At 38.8% G+C, this 14,580-nt stretch overlaps 1 protein-coding gene across 1 annotated transcript in view; it reads left to right on the top strand.

Annotated features, from left to right (window-relative positions):
- Positions 1-14,580, top strand: part of DOK6 (docking protein 6) — a 385,596-nt gene that overhangs the window by 216,736 nt on the left and 154,280 nt on the right. Inside the window, exon 4 of the mRNA XM_070452939.1 lies at positions 1,464-1,583. Within this exon, the coding sequence (XP_070309040.1) occupies positions 1,464-1,583 (120 nt within the window). The remainder of the gene's footprint in view (positions 1-1,463; positions 1,584-14,580) is intronic.

Here is a 14,580-nt window from a genome sequence, read left to right on the forward strand (position 1 = left end):
GATAATGAGACTCATGAGACCACGAATGTTTAAAGGGAACGTTGGAGCAAGGGTGCTTTGTCATACTTAACACTTTTATTTTCACCCCAAATACCATAGTGGATACTCTTCTTTCTGTCTTTGGGGTCCTGGAAATACTCGCAGGTAGTCATGCAGATGAGGTGTTAACTGCATGCGACTTCTCTGGTGATTTAAAGTATTGTAGTTTGGAGAAACATTCAAAACATTGAAATGTAAAAAAGAAAAAGCTGGAGTCATGTTGTCTCCCTTCCCAGAAATGTCAAGGACTTCTAGAGACACATTGTGGAAATTGGCTTAAGATTTTGATCGTTGTTAGAAATGGCTCTAGTACAGATTTATGCTACGTGAAAAAGTCAAACGTCCCCCTTTTATGTAGACCATGGAGTATTGTTAGAAAGTAAAAAGAATCCGCAGTCTCCCACAGAGTTCTTTTCTCTGGGCAGATGTCAATGGAAAGCTCTTATTCAATTTCTGTGAATCGATTTGGGAGCTTGGCCCCAAATTTCTAACCTCATATTCTTTTGGATCTCTGCATATAAAAATAATTAGAACACTTTGCTTCCAATTCTGTCTTGGTGCTGACCCATGCTAGGATGTGAGACCAAGTATGCCACTAATCCTTAAACATCTTGCCCAGCTAGGTCTTATATCAGGTTCAAATTCATCCATGTTTGTGGAAGCATTTGATACTACAAGATTCTGTGTAGGTGTGAGATACTCTCGTGTTTTCAGCAAAGGAAAAACACAGATCCAGAGAAGCTGCAGAGTAACGGCAGTAAAAAGAGAGTGATCTAATTAATATCTTTAGGCAACTGGAGTTTCCTAAAGGGAAAAGTTATTTTCAATATCCTATCCCTAATTTTTTAAAGTAAGGATGGCCCACTTCTGATGTTTGTAGAAACAAAAGTGGTCACATTCTTTTGTTGATCTGTGATCCACTGCAGTTCAGAATGGCTCAAAGGTCAGACCTTCGGTCTGCACAAACCAGTGTTACATTCAGAAAGACATTCACGCGTTTAGTCTAGTTTGACGTTTTCCAGCTATCCACTTACATATTTTTATTTTATATTTAATTAAATATTATATACTTCATAATTTTTATATTTAATATTTAAATTAAGTAAGTTCTCTTCCCAAACTAAGTCAATCTAAAGTATACTGGATAGTAAGCAAATCTTCTCAGTCTATTCTTTATAAATAAGATAAATTATATGTGGATAACTTAAAATATCTTTAAGATACAATGGATACAATATTATAATGTCAAATCATGGGAAACAACTGTGGAGGCTGTTTTACTTCACTTCTTGAATATAGCTTTCTAGCTTTCTGAAGGTGGATTTTGAAGGCTCACCACTTGCCTGGGTAGTCAGTTCAGGAAGCAGTCCTCTCCATCCTTCCCAGGCAGCCTCACCTGACTCTGATGGCCTGCTTCCTTTCAGAGCTGGAGGCTGAGGAGTGGTGCAAACACCTCTGCATGGAGTGCCTGGGGACCCGGCTCAATGACATCAGCCTCGGGGAGCCCGATCTCCTGGCGGCCGGCGTGCAGAGGGAGCAGAACGGTAAGTGTGCGGCTCCCTCCTTCCCTTTAAAGTGCATGGGGAGTTATTGAACTTTGAACTGAATGGACCTCAAAAATATTTTGGAGGACCAATCCTTTTTTTAAAAAAATTTAGTTTTAATTGGAGGATAATCGCTTTACAATATTCTGTTGTCCTCTGCCATGCAACAACGTGAATCAGCCACTAGTATACACATGTCCCCTCCTGCTTGAACCTCCCCCACCAGCCCCCTCCCCATCCCACCCCTTCAGGTTGTCACAAAGCACCAGGTTGAGTTTTGGGACAATCACCCGTATTATACAGCAACTTCCCATTAGCTCTCTGTTTTACATATATTGATGAATATGTTTCAATGCTGGTCTCTCAATTTGCCCCACCCTCTCCACCCTCTACTGTGTCTAAAGTCTGTTCTCTATGTCTGAGTCTCTGTTCCTGCTCTGCAAAAATGTTCATCATTACTGTCTTTCTAGATTGCATATGTATCTGTTAATATACTAAATTTGTTTTTCTCTTTCTGACTTGCTTCATTCTGTATAATAGGCTTTAGGTTCATCCACCTCACTAGAAATGACTCAAATGCATTCCTTTTTATTGCTAAGTAATATTCCATTGTATATATGTGCCATAGCTTCTTTATCCATTCGTGTTTGTTGGACATCGAGGTTTCTTCTATATCCTAGCTGTGTAAATAGTGCTTCTATGAACACTGGGATACATCAGACCAATCCTTTTTAAATCAATGTATACTGATCAATGCCAGCTATTAAAGATCTGTCTCAAGACTGCATACCACCTAGAAAAATGCTAAGGTACAGTCCAGGTGCCCTACGTTCTTGCTCTGTGACATTGCCATTTATTTCAATAAATAATCAATACATTAACTCACTGTACATAAGGTTTTGAATGGACAGTAGTAGTCCTACATTTCTTCTTAAAGCATTGTCAAAGATTTGGAGTCTAAATAAACAATCTTGGGTTATGTTGTTTTTCAGTAGATTTTTAGGGAATGTGGAGAATATTATATCTTTGCTCAGGATGCCATAACAAAATACCATAGACTGGGTGGCTTAGACAGCAGGAATTAATTCCTCACAACTTTGGATGCCGAGTTCTTGCTGTGGACCCATGTGGTGGAGGGAGAGGACAAGCTGTCTCCTGTCTTACCTTAGAAGGGCGCTAATTCATTATGAGGGCCCCATCCTCATGACTTCCTCTAAACTTAGTTATTCCCAAAGCCTCCATCTCCTGATCCTGTCACCTTGGGAGTTAGGGCTTAAACCTATGAATTTATGGAGACACAGTTCAGTCCACAGCATCAGTTCACTTCAGTTCAGTTGCTCAGTCATGTCCAACTCTTTGCAACCCCATGGACTGCAGCATGCCAGGCCTCCCTGTCCATCAACAACTCCTGGAGTTTACTCAAACTCATGTCCATTGAGTCAGTGATGCCATCCAACCATCTCATCCTCTGTCCTCCCCTTCTCCTCCCACCTTCAGTCTTTCCCAGCATCGGGGTCTTTTCCACGAGTCAGTTCTTCACATCAGGTTGCCAAAGTATTGGAGCTTCAGCTTCAGCATCAGTCCTCCCAATGAATATTCAGGACTGATTTCCTTTAGGATGGTCTGGTTGGATCTCCTTGCAATCCAATGGTCTTCTCTAACACCACAGTTCAAAAGCATCAATTCTTCTGCACCCAGCTTTCTTTATAGTCCCACTCTTACATCCATACATAACTACTGGAAAATCATAGCTTTGACTAGATGGACCTTTATTGGCAAAATAATATCTCTGCTTTGTAATAAGCTGTCTAGGTTGGTCATAACTTTTCTTCCAAGAAGCAAGCATCTTTTGATTTCATGGCTGAAGTCACCATCTGCAGTGATTTTGGAGCCCCCAAAAATAAAGTCTCTCACTGTTTACACTGTTTCCCCATCTATTTGATGAAGTGATGGGATTAGATGCTATGATCTTAGTTTTCTGAATGTTGAGTTTTAAGGAACTTTTTCACTCTCCTCTTTCACTTTCATCAAGAGGCTCTTTAGTTCTTTGTCAAAGGCTGGTGTCCTCTGCATATCTGAGGTTATTGATATTTCTCCCGGCAATCTTGATTCCAGCTTGTGCTTCATCCAGCCCAGCGTTTCTCATGATGTATTCTGCTTATAAGTTAAATAAGCAGGGTGACAATATATAACCTTGATGTACTCCTTTCCCAATTTGGAACCAGTCTATTGTTCCATGTCCAGTTCTAACTGTTGCTTCCCGACCTGCCTACAGATTTCTCAGGAGGCAGGTCAGGTGGTCTGGTATTCCCATCACTTTAAGAATTTTCCATTTTTTTTGATCCACAGAGTCAAAGGCTCTGGCATAGTCAATAAAGCAGAAGTAGATGATTTTCTGGAACTCTCTTGCTTTTTCAGTGATCCAGTAGATATTGGCAATCTGATCTCTGATTCCTGTGCCTTTTCTAAATCCAGCTTGAACATCTGGAAGTTCCCAGTTCATATACTGTTGAAGCCTAGCTTGGAGAATTTTGAGCATTACTTTGCTAACATGTGAAATGAGTGCAGTTGTGCAGTTATTTGAGTATTCTTTGGCATTGCCTTACTTTGGGATTGGAATGAAAACTGACCTTTTCCAGTCCTGTGGCCACTGCTGAGTTTTCCAAATTTGCTGGCATATTGAGTACAGCACTTTCACAGCATCATCTCTCAGGATTTGAAATAGCTCAACTGGAATTCCATCACCTCCACTAGCTTTGTTTGTAGTGATGCTTCCTAAGGCCCACTTGAGTTTGCATTCCAGGATGTCTGGCTCTAGGTGAGTGATCACACACTGTGATTATCTGGGTTGTGAAAATCTTTTACATATAGTTCTTCTTGTATTCTTGCCACCTCTTCTTAATATCTTCTGCTTCTGCTAAGTCCATACCATTTCTGTCCTTTATTGTGCCCATATTTGCATGATAAGTTCCCTTGATATCTCTAATTTTCTTGAAGAGATCTCTAGTCTTTCCCATTCTGTTATTTTCCTCTATTTCTTTGCACTGATCACTGAGGAAGGCTTTATCTCTCCTTTCTATTCTTTGGAACTCTGCATTTAAATAGGTATATCTTTCCTTTTCTTCTTTGCCTTTTGCTTCTCTTCTTTTCTCAGCTAATTATGAGGCCTCCTCAGACAGCCATTTTGCCTTTTTGCATTTCTTTTCCATGGGGATGGTCTTGATCCCTGTCTCCTGTACAATGTCATGAACCTCCATCCATAGTTCATCAGGCTCTCTGTCTGTCAGATCTAATTCCTTGAATCTATTTGTCACTTCCACTGTATAATCTTAAGGGATTTGATTTAGGTCATACCTGAATGGTCTAGTGGTTTTCCCTACTTTCTTCAATTTAAGTCTGATTTTGGCAATAAGGAATTCATGATCTGAGCCATAGTTAGCTCCTGGTCTTGCTTTTGCTGACTATATAGAGCTTCTCCATCTTTGGCTGTGAAGACTATAATAAATCTGATTTCAGTTTTGACCATCTGGTGATGTCCATGTGTAGAGTCTTCTCTTGTGTTGTTGGAGAACCAGTGTGTTCTCTTGGCAAAATTCTGTTAGCTTTTGCCCTGCTTCATTTTGTACCCCAAGGCCAAATTTGCACATTACTCCAGGTATTTCTTAACTTCCTACTTTTGCATTCCAGTCCCCTATAATAAAAAGGACATCTTTTTTGAATATTAGTTCTAGAAGGTCTTGTAGGTTTTCATAGAACCATTCAACTTCAGCTTCTTCAGAATTGCTGGTTGGGGCATAGACTTGGATTACTGTAATACTGAATAGTTTGCCTTGGAAACAGATCATTCTGCCGTTTTTGAGATTGCATCCAGTACTGCATTTCAGACTCTTTTGTTGACTATGATGGCTACTCCATTTCTTCTAAAGGATTCTTGCCCACAGTAGTAGATATAATAGTCATCTGAGTTAAATTCACCCATTCCAGTCCATTTTAGTTCACTGATTCCTAAAATGTCAATGTTCACTCTTGCCATCTCCTGTTTAACAACTTCTGATTTCTTACTACACTTCCATACTACACCTTAAAGTGAAAGTGAAAGTCGCTCAGTCGTGTCTGACTCTTTGCGACCCCATGGACTATACAGTCCATGGAATTCTCCAGGCCTTAATACTGCAGTGGGTAACCTTTCCCTTTTCCAGGGGATCTTCCCAACCCAGGGATCAAACCCAGGTCTTCTGCCTTGCAGGCAGATTCTTTACCAGCTGAGCCACAAGGGAAGTCTGTACTACACCTTAGGAAGTACAGTGCATGAGAACTCAGAGTGTAGATAACAAAATTGAGGTTTATGTGTCATATTACTGCACTGTTCTCTAACTTAACTTTTTGGATGTCTCTTAAGAATTTATGCTGCATCTTCTTGTCTAAAGCCTCTGAATAATGAAATCAGAGTAGTGTAACAAGCTTTTTCTCCTCCATTTTTAAAACTAACTATCATCACTGGAATATCTAGTGGTATGAAAATAGAAATTTTCCAATGTTATTAATTTCTAATGACTAGTATTTTTTAAAATAATGAGGGATACTGGTGAAGCTTGACACTAGTTGTTAGAAGGAATTCTGGAATAATCTGTGGTTATACACTAGAGAGCACAGGTAAAAAAGCATCAGGATTACTCTGATGGTGATTTCATTATAAATAATAATATTCTGATAACATAGATACACATATGGAATACACATGTGTATTCTGATAATAATATTCTGGTATCTCATAGACCATTAAAAATCATTACTTTTTGTTTTTTGCTGAACTGAGAAAAATGTTTTCCCCCCACTAACTAATCATGAATATATACAGGCGCAAATTTTGCCCATGTTGCTAGTTTCAGAAAGTCATGAAGGCATTCCTGTGACTCTTTTTCTAGCTTCCTTTTGATATTTCAGTTTCTTTCCCACACTTCCTTGGATTTCATCTCTCTGACTTATTTTCTGAGAACTATGCTAAGTACAGAACATTCATAATCATATTACTTAAAATATGCTGCTCATTCTCAGTTTGAGAGAAGAAGGAAAAAACCCTTTACCAATAAACATTCATCAAGTACTACATACAGAAATATGAAGAAAGTGAATAAATTAGGCCTGTGGGTGGAATCATTGCTGTGTGCAACTTGTTTGGTGTGAATTATATGCTTTTACCTTAAAGACCTGGGATTGTATATGGTTCCTATCCAAGTATATAATGTACTCTTTTGATTATTATAATTTTTATTGCTGATTTGATAATAATGTCAAAGTAATTTACCTACTATACAAAGGTAAAATTTTAATATAAATTTTTTAAGATAGGAAAAACACAGAATTAAATAGCCAGAGCTGTGTAAGAAGCACAGGCAGATTTAGCCTACTAAGTAAACTCTTTAGGACGAAACCTGAATGTGGGCTGCACCCTTAAATAGATCAGGTTCCTTAGTCTCTTCTAATTTCAGTTTGCTACCGTGTGAAAATAAATCAATTCTGATTTATGGTGTTATCCTGATTGTTACAGGGGATAATATAAAATAAAGACTAACTCATGCTTAGATTAAAAAAAAAAAAAGCACAAGTCTGTTTGTTTAAACCCAAGTAAAAATAAAGAAATCAAAAATTAATTCCTGCATATAGTCTAGAGAACATGTAAAGTTTTAATGTCATCCAATGGTTTTTAAATAATCCTAAATTCATACAAAGGGTTATATGTGCTTTTAGTAAATAGTAATATTTAGTTGGAGGACGTAGTGTTTGACCCATTTAAATGACTTGCTGAAAGTACATGGTACCCTAAAGGAAACTGGCAGGCATCACACACACATACTACAACACACACACACACACACACACACACACACTCTCACACACACACTCACACACACACTCACACACACATTGAGACTCTTCCATATTTAGCTTTCAAAGGAAAATCTTAGCTGGGAGGATTTCCTTTTCCCAGGAAACACCTTCCACGTGGGTGAATTTCTCCCTGACTCCAAGGCCATGGACATAGCCATTCCTTTCATCTCTTCCAGTCTATATACACTTTTCTTTAAAATGCTTTGTCATGTCCAGATAACAGCACTTTTCCTCCATTTCTTCTGGCCCATGAAAGTCGAGCTACAAGTTTGTAAGATCGTGATTTATACCATAGGACAATGCGGAAGGCATAAACCTCACAGAATGTCAAAACTGCAGCCTCAACTATTGGTAGCTCAAAAATCCCAGTGAATATGTGTGTACATGCTGCCAAGACCCACACAGACACACAGATTGGCACAGGTTGTTACTGGCATTCCCCAGTTTTGTCACTTCCTAATCAATGGACCTCTTCCAAAAATATGATAATCCCATTTCAAGATCCGCCCTGAAATAACCAGAAGTAATCCATAAAACCTCATGCTGAAGAGTGCTCATTAGTTGACATGAACCCTCTCCCTTGAGCCCTAGAATTGCTTTAGGGACACACCTGTTTGTTAGACAGGACACCTGTTCATTTTACTACATAAAGGGAAAGTATTTGTTGTTTTAGCTAATGCAAGTGTTTTTTAAAATAATGTTATCTTGTAAAACTGACCTTCCACAGTTTTCAATCATAGTACCTCTTCATATAAACAAAACTTTAACTTCCTGATACATGCCTGAAGTCATTAATACATTCAGATTAGAATCATTCCTTTATGAAAGATTTGTTATTACAGATTCAGGGGTTTCTCCTTAAGGCATTTCAGAGTTAAATTCTACCATTTCTTTTTCATCAGAAACATTATTTTAATATTTTATCAATTGTGGGCTTGGATTCAGTTTGAAATTACTCCTAAGCGATGAGAGGCACATGTGTGCAGAATTGATGTCATAAATTATTGTGTCGTTTGTGACTCATGGTGGTCTTGTGGGGTCCCATCACCAAGAGAAGACCCACTGCTCAGTCCCAACCACAACATATTTCTTGACATGCAAAATTGCTACTTGCCCTTGAAGGTTTTCCTGACTCTTCAAACAGCTTGGTCTTATTTACTCTGAGACTAGCTAAGAATAAACATTTGTGCAAATTGTTTATTTATTCTCTAATTGGAGGACAATTGCTTTACAATGTTGTCGTGTTTGCTGCAGCACAACAGCTCAATTCAGCCGTAATTGCACACATATCATCACTGCTGGGCCACCCTCCCCTCCCCACCCCGCCCCTGCAGACATCGCAGAGTGCCCGTCTGGGCTCCCTGTGTTACACGGCAGCGTCTCACCAGCTCTCTGCTCTACGCATTGTGGTGTGTGTGTGTCTGTGCTTCCTTCTCCGTGCTGGTTCTTTCCTTCCCCTACTGTATCCACAAAGCTGTTCTCTGTCTGCATCTCCATCCCTTCCCTGCAGATGGGTTCATCATACCATTTTTCTAGGTTCCATATATATGCATTATTAATATACTGGGCATGGTTTTGTTCAGTCGCCAAGTTGTGTCTGACCCTTCACAACTCCATGGACTGTAGCATGCCAGGCTGCCCTGTCCCTCATCATCCCAGAGTTTGCCCAAGTTCATATACCCTGCAAATAATTTTTAAAGGTATAACACATGTTGCTAAGATTAAAGTGGTTATTGATTAAGTTCTTTGCTTTAATCATCTTTGTCTAGTGTTGTCAGCTGTTTTCCTATTGATTCAGAATCTGGCACGGGATACAGGAAAGTAAGGGAGGATAGCATGCCACACCCACCTACTCACATACACACACACTTATTCTGACTTCAGATAACACTGCCACAAAAGAGTGCACATTAAGTGGACAATCTGAGCTTTACCTTCTCACAGCTTTCAGAATCTTCACATCGTTCAGCTGTATTTAAGATAGCCTATACTGACCTTGTGACTGACCTTATGACTTCCCTTGTGGCTCAGCTGGTAAAGAATCCACCTGCAATGCGGGAGACCTGGGTTCGATCCCTGGGTTAGGAAGATCCCCTGGAGAAGGGAAAGGCTACCCACTGCAGTATTCTGGCTTGGAGAATCCCATGGACTGTGTAGTCCATGGGGTCGCAAAGAGTTGGACACGACTGAGTGACTTTTTTTTTTATGCTGACCTTAGAAAATATTGCAGTACAGTGTTACAATCATATTTATTTAGAAAGGAGTCTCAAAATACATAATAGCAATCCTAGGAAACAAATGCAATGTATTAATCACTAATAGCAGAGGTAAGCATCACAACCAAGAAGCCAGCCACTTGTACGAAGTTCCTGCTATTACAGTTGCAAGTGGATTCAAGGATCTGTTTTGCTATTCATGCAAGAGATCACCCTCCAGAACAACATGGAGAAGTGACCTCAGACTTTGTCATCTGGTTAATTTGGAGTCAGATTTGAGGGTTTGGTTTTTTCCCAGGACCAAGAGTCCCTGCTTAGAAATGGGCTAGAATTCTCATGAATTCCTACTTTTAGCCATAACCTTTCTCTGGGAGCAAAACAGTATTCCAGTGTTGTTTATAAATTATTTACTTGGGTTACCCTAGCAACCATGCTCCCTACATTCCACTCAGACACCCTTGTATGTCATTCACTCATTCATTATTCATTCATCAAAGATTTTTGAGGCCATGCTGTGTGAGAACTAAGCTGAGGAAATGTGGTGATGGTTTAGTCACCAAGTTGTGTCCGACTCTCGCGACCCCATGGACTGTAGCCCGCCAGGCTCCTCTGTCCATGGGATTCTCCAGGCGAGAACACTGGAGTGGGTTGCCATTCCCTTCTTACAAAGTAGGGCCATTACTTTTAAGAAGCTCACAGAGTAGTAAGCCAGACAAGCTCATACCCACAAGGTGTATCAATCATTGTTTATTTTTCTATGTTTCTTAAATGTTTTAAAAATTAATTTATTCATTTTTAATTGGAGGATGATTGCTTTACAGTATTGTGTTGGTTTCTGTCATACATCAATGTGAATCAGTCATAAGCATGCTGTGCTTTTGGTCATATAAAGAAAGCTTGATAGATTGAACTATGATGAGAAACCAGGTTAAATGACTCCTCATTTCACAGAAAACAAGCACAAATATACCCACACACAAAAAAGAGAAAAGAAAAGAAATCTCAGTATTCACTAATATCATTTTGGATATATCCAACTTTTGATGATTCGTTATTTTCCTGCTACAGTAGAACTATAGTGTAAAGCTTGCAAGTCAGACCCTTAGCCTGAGGAACATAAGTGGCCAAGCTTAGTACATCATCAAGTTCTTGTCCACTTCTCATGAGCTCTGGGGCCAGGGTCAAGGGACTAAAATACTCTAAATCTCAGATTCCTGCTCTTGAGGACGATACTGTTGGCACACATCCCACGGGATGGTAGTAAGGATTAAATACCACATGTAAAGCAAGTAGCACAACATCTTACCAGGAAAGTCAGTATTTCTCTAGCATATTGTGAATGTCTTCAATTCATTCACATCAAGTGCATGTTAAACAGGAGAATTCTGGGCCCCACCCACACCTTTAAAGTAAATATCTCTGGGATGTGGGGCCAGATGTCTGTATTTTAATAACCCCAGGAACCCTAATGCACACTAAAGTTTGAAAACTCAGGGTAATAAACTATTGATTATAATTAGCCTCAGAACACCTACCAATGATTTTAGGAAAATCATTCCTAAAATGATTGAATGATTTCTTGCAAAGTTTCTTGCATTTCTTACAAAGTTTCAAAATTACTGACATAAATTTAATAACAACATCCTTGTATTACCTTCTTAATATCTGTCTACACTGTAGTGATAGCCCCTTTTTTACCTCCTGTGGGTTATTTATGGCTTTTTTCCCTCTTAATCAGCATCATCAGATATTAACTTATTTATTAAGCCTTTTTTCAGTATTATTTAAAGTGTATTAATTTCTGCTCTCACTCACTATGTCTAACTACTGTTAGCTGCTCCACCATTTTGTTTAATTGCAGGATTCTTTTTCAAATCTTAAAGGTGGATGTTTAGATTGTTAATTTTCAGCCTCTCACTTTTAAAATATATTTTGTAAAGTTCTGCATTTTTCTTTGAGCATAGTTTAAAATCCTACTTGTAGTAATAACATTCTCAGAGCTCAGATTATAATAAATGTTAAAACCAGAGCAGAAAATGGGGGAAAATGTTTTTAATTTCCATCTGCCATTAAAGAAAAATGGACAATATTATCTCTGATTATAGACTTTGTAAATAAAACTTTTATTACTTAATAGAGATTCAAATTACCCAAACAATTCAAGAAAAAAATAGAAAACCTAAAATCCCTGTTTACATTCGAGAAATTAAAATGAAAAATGTACAACATCCCATACACAAACTCCAGTCACATACTGTGCACTCTTGAATTCTATTTAAAGGAGAAATAATGTTAGTCCTTTGCAAACTTTTTCAGAAAGCAGAAGAGGAGGAATTATTTCACAATCCATTTTATGAAGCCACTATAACCAGATACTGAAGCCAGAAAAAGTCAGTGTAAGAAAATTGCAGGCAGATATCATTCATGAAAAAGTTGGCTTGAAACTCAGCATTCAGAAAACTAAGATCATGGCATCCAACCCCATCACTTCATGGCAAATAGATGGGAAAAAAGAATGGAAACAGTGACAGATTTTATTTTCTTGGGCGCTAAAGTCACTGCAGACGGTGACTGCAGCCATGAACTTAAAAGACACTTACTTGCTCCTTGGAAGAAAAGCCATGACAAACCTAGAGAGCATATTAAAAAACAGAGACATCACTTTGCTGACAAAGGTCTGTCTAGTCAAAGCTATGGTTTTTCCAGTAGTCATATACAGATGTGAGAGCTGGACTATAAAGAAGGCTGAGCACCAAAGAACTGATGCTTTCAAATTGTGGTTCTGGAGAAGACTATTGAGAGTCCCTTGGACAGCAAGGAAATCAAACCAGTCAACTGTAAAGGAAATCAGTCCTAAATATTCATTGGAAGGACTGATGCTGAAGCGGAAGCTCCAGTACTTCCTGATGCGAAGAACTGACTCATTGGAGAAGACCCTGATGCTGGGAAAGACTGAAGGCAAAAGAGAAGGGGACAACTGAGGATGTGATAGTTGGATGGCATCACCGACTCAATGGACATGAGTTTGAGAAAAGTTTGGGAGAAGGTGGAGGACAAGGAAGCCTGGCATGCGGTAGTCCGTGAGGTCGCAAAGAGTCAGGCACAACATAGTGACAGAACAACAGTAACAACATGTAGATACATATACAGGCTGTCATTGAAGATAACTGATGGGACAATGTTCTTTCCTCATTTCTCAGCTATAGAACTTACCTCATTTTGCCTTTTTCTTTAGGAAATAATTGCAATTATTTGAAATGATTATATTTTAATCATTTCAAATAATTTTATATGAAATCTATATCTATAATACTTTCATGGGTCAACAATCTAAGTAAAATACTGAATCATTATTTTTAGTCCCCAAATATTTAGACACTTGAACATAAATAGTGCCCATATGCTTACTAAATTTCAAACTACTGTGCTTAAGTTAAATATAACCAACTTGGCACCAGAAAGTCTTTGCTTTACAAAATACCTGCAACAGGAGTGATTCTTTCCATTATATAGACAGTTGCAGCTGAGGACCAGCAAACATACAGTGTTTAAGACCATAGCATCCTGGTGGATGGCAGCATATTCCTAGATATCTCAGTCCTTGACCACCTGCAGCTGCATGATTATGCCTCTCCAAATAATTCATGCAACAGCTCTGCCTTTAAAGCACTGTTCACAATTAAATTCAAACTCACTAAGATGCATCTGCCAGTAATTCTTAAACTTTTTGTTGTCATGACTCATTTTTTTGTAATTCCTCAGTTCTAGCAGCCCATCTTCATCGCTGTTGTTTAGTCACTCAGTTATGTCTGACTCTTTGCGACTCCAAGGACTCTAGCCTGCCAGGCTCCTCTATCCATGGAATTTCCCAGGCAGGAATGTTGAAGTGAGTTGCCATTTCCTACTCCAGGGGATCTTCCCGATCCAGAGATTGAACCTGCATCTCCTGCATTGGCAGGCGGATTCTTTACCACTGAGCCACCTGAGAAGCCCTGATATTTGTCATATTGTTGTTTAGTCGCCAAGTCGTGTCTGACTCTTTGAGACCCCATGGACTACAGCACACCAGGCTTCCCTGTCTTTCTATATCTCCCTGAGTTTGCTCAAACGCATGTCCATTGAGTCAGTGATGCCATTCAACTGTCTCATCCTCTGTTCTCCTTCTCCTCCTGCCTTTAGTCTTTCCCAGCATCAGGATCTTTTCCAAGGAGTTAGCTCTTTGCATCAGGTGGCCAAAGTATTGGAGCTTCCTCTGCAGTATCAGTCCTTTCAGTGAATATTCAGGGTTGATTTTTCTTTAAGATTGACAGGGATATATTTATTTCATCATGGGATATATTTTTCACTCATTTTATTAGTTAACATTTTATTAGTTCATTCAAATATTAGTAAACTAATATTTATTGATCACTTACTATACACCAAAGATAAGGTGCTAGGAATTAGGGATATTTTATAAAGACACTTTGTAGGTCATAGCAAGTTTTTTTACTTCCTGGAACTTAGCAACTAACCTTATCTTTCAAAATAAAGTATATCTAATGCATTTAAATGGGGATCGAGGGCTGCAGAATTTTGCAGTGGTGCTTGACATACACAAATATTTATAAAGGGTTTGGAATCATTGCCTAATAGATTTTCATCTACAAAATATCCAGGAATGAAAGCATTATGTGGTTTTATTTTGCTTACCGAAACAATGGCTGAAGTTCTGCAGAAGGCAGTCATGAATATCTGCATTTATCATATGCTGAATTTGATCATGAGTACTCTGTGCTTGGAGAGTCAGTCTGAGTGGGCATTAAACACTTCATGCCGCAGAGGTAAAATTGAGTAAGTTCTTGTGTAAATTAGATAAGGCATTCCTCCCCGGAATTGTTTATATGACATCC

The sequence above is a fragment of the Odocoileus virginianus genome, chromosome 22 (genome assembly GCF_023699985.2).
Source record: "Odocoileus virginianus isolate 20LAN1187 ecotype Illinois chromosome 22, Ovbor_1.2, whole genome shotgun sequence".
Classification (NCBI taxonomy): Eukaryota; Metazoa; Chordata; class Mammalia; order Artiodactyla; family Cervidae; genus Odocoileus; species Odocoileus virginianus.